Below are 4194 nucleotides of genomic sequence, written 5' to 3'. Positions count from 1 at the left end.
GAGCTCAGCCAAGAGCAGAAAGTCCCCACAGAGCTGTGCCAGTCCCTGCTCCAGTGGGACAGGTGTGGGTGAGGAAGGGCTGAGTTGCCTTCCCCAGGAGGGCTGAGCCAGTTCTCTTCAGCCCAGGGAGAGGCCGTGGCTGAGCTCTCCTGCCCCAGGGGCTGAGAATCTTCTGCAGGACAAGGAGCACAGTCCAGGGCAGGGAACGCCCATCTCTTGCAGAGCCCGTACGCCAGGATGGCCACTGTCAAAGACAACAGGAGGAGAGACAACTGTGGCACTTGGGAGAAACACTGAAAGGGGAGCGGGCAGCCCGAGGCATAGCCCAGCCTTAGACCAAGTTCTAAGCTCTGGTGTGTGTTCCACAGGTGTTTACCACGTGGGACGACTTGGTGCCTTAACCCCCTGGAGCACTGCAGACCTGAGCAAAGCCCTGCCCCTGCCAGACCAGCTCCGTGAGGTTCAGGAACAGCTTTATCATCTGCGCTGGAGCGCTAAGGATGTGGCTGAGCGGGCTCTGCAGGAAGGACTGAAGCAGGCAAAGCTCCCAGGCGTTACCGGACGGGTAAGGGCACGAGGCAGAAGGATCTACTCGGGGATTTTATCCTCCATCCGCATGTATCCTACTCCATTCCCTGTCACAGCCAACAGGCTCATGCTGCTGGAACAAGTGCTGCCATGGCCACGCTTCCTTTTCCTGTTGCTCCACACTTCCTTATGGGGAAGAGAGAGCGTGACAGGAATGACAGCTGTCTGAGTCGGACCTTCCTCTGCGCCCAGATCTCGGGTCCTCCTCAAGGGAGGACTGGAATTAAAGAATGGTCTCAGCAGTGCAGAGTTAAGCCAGGCCTATCTCATGCCCAGAAGGCTTATCTGTCCGTGCTTCCTGGCCTGGGGTCTCTCCACAGGAAAAGCCCCTTCCCGCAGCTCCAGCATTCAGAGCACTGGAGTGAGCAGTCCCCCTTTCTGATCCCGTCAATCAGAGCAGAGCAAACCTGGGAGGCTTCCAGGCAATGTGGGCGTTCCCTCCATCTGAAACGGGCCTTGTACCCGCTCACCTTGGCTGGCCGTGCAGGGGAGCTGCTTGCCCCAGTCCTTCTCCTTCCAACAGGCACTCTCCTTTGTGTTCCTTCCCAGGCTGTTCACGAGATCATCCGTCAAACCCTGGAGAAGCTGGAGGCAATCCAAGTCCCGATGCCGGATTACGTCCTGAAATCAGCAGGTGCTGTGACATTGTACAAACAAACCAGTTCCAAACCGCTTCCTGTCCAGATTGACAAGATGGGCATTGGAACATGCCCAGGGGCAGGAGAGAAGGGGCGAGAAGTCAAGGGTCACCTCGTGTCCTAAAAGTGCCCCCACTGACAGAGCCTGTAATGGGCCAGACCCCATGGGGGTCTTGTCTTTTGCCATGGCCAAATACGACAGTTTGATGACTCCCTGCTGTGTGTTCCAGAGGGGTCGAGCCAAGAAGAATAAGGGGAACCCACTGTAGGACATGGATGACAACTGAGAAGCCTTTTTCAAGTTAAGAGTGTAATATTCCTCCTGACACTGCCTGATGATCATGCTCATCTTTCAATTTCCAGGGGCAGCTGTCATTCATTCCAAGACTTCTCCATCCTTCCGAACTGGCAAAGCCAAGTTCTTCTTGTACTCCCTGCCGGTGATGGATTACATGAGGTCCCCTGAGCTTATTCTGGAGGTAGGAGCACCCAGAAGCAGTAAAACAAAGGTTGGGAGAATGAACCACACACGCTGCTCCGAGTGTCCTTCCCCCCTGTCTTTGCTCCTGGAAGTTTCTTTTCCTGCTCCCTTCACTCATGGACCTGCTCTCCTCCTGTGTCTCCCTGCTGAGTATTTCTTGTCCTTTCAGCCAGACAATCATCCTGGAAACTGCTGGCCCTTCCCAGGAAGTCAGGGACACGTGTTCATCAAGCTGTCCATGCCAGTCATTCCCAGAGCCATCACCATGGCCCATGTCTCAGGGACAGCATTCCATGGAGAAAGCATCTCCGGAGCTCCAAAGGACTTTGCTGTCTATGTAAGTGATTTCTCTGGAGTTGGGGGCAGGGGGTTGCACAGCATTTCTGAGCAGGGGGTGTAGATGGGTCAAAGAGTCCATGGGCCTGAAGCTTCCTCCTGGCTCTCAGAACAAACACGCTCCTTGAGGTCATTTCCTTCCCATTGAATTCCTCTTTTTTTCAATGTACCACTCAAAAAGCAGCTTCTGGGACAAGATGCTACTCCAGGAGCCACAAGGAAAGGGAGCTGGACAGTACATGGTCCTAAACCTTCTTGGTTTCCAATCCCAGTGGCATTTGTGATCCTCAGGTCACCTCCCTCTCACTGGGAGTGTCTGCTCCTTTTCTGACTGCCAGCTTGGACTCGTTGAGTGGGCAAGTGTGACGTGCTGCCCACTTGCAGCTTCTCGTCTTGTCCTTGTGCTCATCATCCTTGGACTACGTAGCTGAAATAACCCCGTACTTCACCAGCTGAAGTTCAGTCTTCCATGGTGCACCAGATGCTCTTGTTTTCTCCACCCCTGTTTTTCTGTAGGGCTTCAAGGAAGAACACGAGGAGCATGGAACGTTCCTGGGACAGTTCACTTTCCTGGCAGCACTGAATCCCAGTCAGACCTTCCAGCTGAAGGTATGGGGACACAGAGGGAGGGGAACTGCAGGAGAGGAGGAGAAACACGGCTGGATGGGGAGAGGCTTCCCTGCCAAAGGGTACAGGCAGCCCTGTCCTTGAGCGAGTGCCACACTGCCTTTCTTCTGCTTTATCTCCCTGGCGGCAGATGCCTGCACTGCCGCTCTTCTCTTTCATTTTGGAGTTAAACTTCAGTGCTTAGAAGCGCCACAGTTGAAGCTGGAATCAGCTTGATTGGACCCCAAGTGCACACAAGCGGCCGCATCCTGTAGGATGCACGACTGCTGGTCTGCCAGTTAGAGACCAGTAATACTGGGCTTCCTGAGGGTTCTGTTGGTGCTGGCAGTGAGTAGTGACATGGAGGCCATTCTGTTTCCATGGCTTTCTAGAGAAGGCAACAAGACATTATACTGACCCCATCACTGGGTCTTCTGATGGTGGAAACCTGTGCCCCAAAGCAGGCGAGAACTTTCCAGTGTATTTGCTGAGGCATCTGGTAGCTGCTTCTTCCTTTGCTGTTCTCATGGCCCAATGGGGTAGAGCAGGATAAGAACATCTTGACCACCACAGGTCAAAGCCCCCGCGGGGCAGCAGGAAGGAAGTTGCTGATTGAGGCTGTTGCTGCGGCACTTCTGTAAGTGCTCACAGGCCAGAGAGGAAAAGGCGACTCATTTCTTCTTGTCGTTGCAGAACGAGCTCCCTGGGGTCGTGAATTACATCAGGCTGCAAGTGCTGAGCAACTGGGGCCACCCGGACTACACCTGCCTGTATCGGTTCAGGGTGCACGGTGATCCGCCCAAAGACGGGGGAGACACGGCAGTTTCACCTGTCAATAAATTCCATTAATGTTCACCCAGTTGAGTTCCCGTCTGCTTTGCCTGTGATGCTGCCTGGTCCTCTCTGAGCTCACTGGAGCTCCCCGTCTTTCTCTAAACCACCAGCTTATGGGAGACTTCAGGAGTCCACAGCAAGATTGTCCTAATTAAAAGAAACAGGAAAACTCAGTCACAAATCTGCAGAAAGCCTGACATCCACACTCTTGCTGTGACACAGGAACATCAGCAAGGCCCTGCCCGGACACCAGAGATTAAATTAATGGACAGTTTTCCTATGCAAGAAGCAACTAAGGATCGACTGAGTGGAACCATCTGTTGTTACCTGTTTTCACAAGAGGCACGTGATGCTTCAGCTTCCATCTTTCAGTCTGTTGCCGATGAGAAAATGGAAGTGTGGGTTTTTGTGAGAAGGAAACCTTAACAGGAAAGTGGGTTCATGGACTTATTTGCCTCTCTGGGCACATATTGAGTTAATAGCCCGGGAACATTACAGAGCAAAGCAATCCCAGGACACTCAAGAGATCCCATAACCACACCAGTCTGTCTTTCCTTTTGACCCGAGCTCCCCAAGCCCCAAGGCATGAGCAGGCAGGGCAGTCGTGCGCTCGGGTCGCACCAGGGAGGAGAGAGCTGGACCAGCGCTTGGCACCCAGGGCTGGGAACAGCAATTTGTGCTCTGAGCTGGGGTTTAGTCCGTGTGCAAGCC

The 4194-nt window shown here is 53.7% G+C and overlaps 1 protein-coding gene across 1 annotated transcript; it reads left to right on the top strand.

The window, feature by feature from the left end:
* The first annotated feature begins 1405 nt into the window (after positions 1 to 1405).
* On the top strand, positions 1406 to 3787 carry LOC135577621 (SUN domain-containing protein 3-like). Its single transcript, XM_065047752.1, has 4 exons — positions 1406 to 1705; positions 1877 to 2044; positions 2560 to 2652; positions 3343 to 3787. The coding sequence occupies exons 1-4, from the start codon at positions 1562 to 1564 to the stop codon at positions 3496 to 3498; spliced, it is 561 nt and encodes a 186-aa protein (XP_064903824.1). The 5' UTR covers positions 1406 to 1561; the 3' UTR covers positions 3499 to 3787.
* Positions 3788 to 4194: the final 407 nt, after the last annotated feature.

The sequence above is a fragment of the Columba livia genome, unplaced genomic scaffold (assembly GCF_036013475.1).
Source record: "Columba livia isolate bColLiv1 breed racing homer unplaced genomic scaffold, bColLiv1.pat.W.v2 Scaffold_127, whole genome shotgun sequence".
Lineage (NCBI taxonomy): Eukaryota > Metazoa > Chordata > Aves > Columbiformes > Columbidae > Columba > Columba livia.
Note: the sequence above shows the minus strand (reverse complement) of the source record. Positions and strands in the feature narration are given on the sequence as shown.

Bases quoted from the DNA above. Each gene is read 5' to 3' on its own strand.
- LOC135577621 (XM_065047752.1), top strand. From the start codon at position 1,562: ATGATCATGCTCATCTTTCAATTTCCAGGGGCAGCTGTCATTCATTCC. The intron at 2,045-2,559 runs GTAAGTGATTTC...GTTTTTCTGTAG, and splicing joins CAAAGGACTTTGCTGTCTAT to GGCTTCAAGGAAGAACACGA. The intron at 2,653-3,342 runs GTATGGGGACAC...TTGTCGTTGCAG, and splicing joins GTCAGACCTTCCAGCTGAAG to AACGAGCTCCCTGGGGTCGT.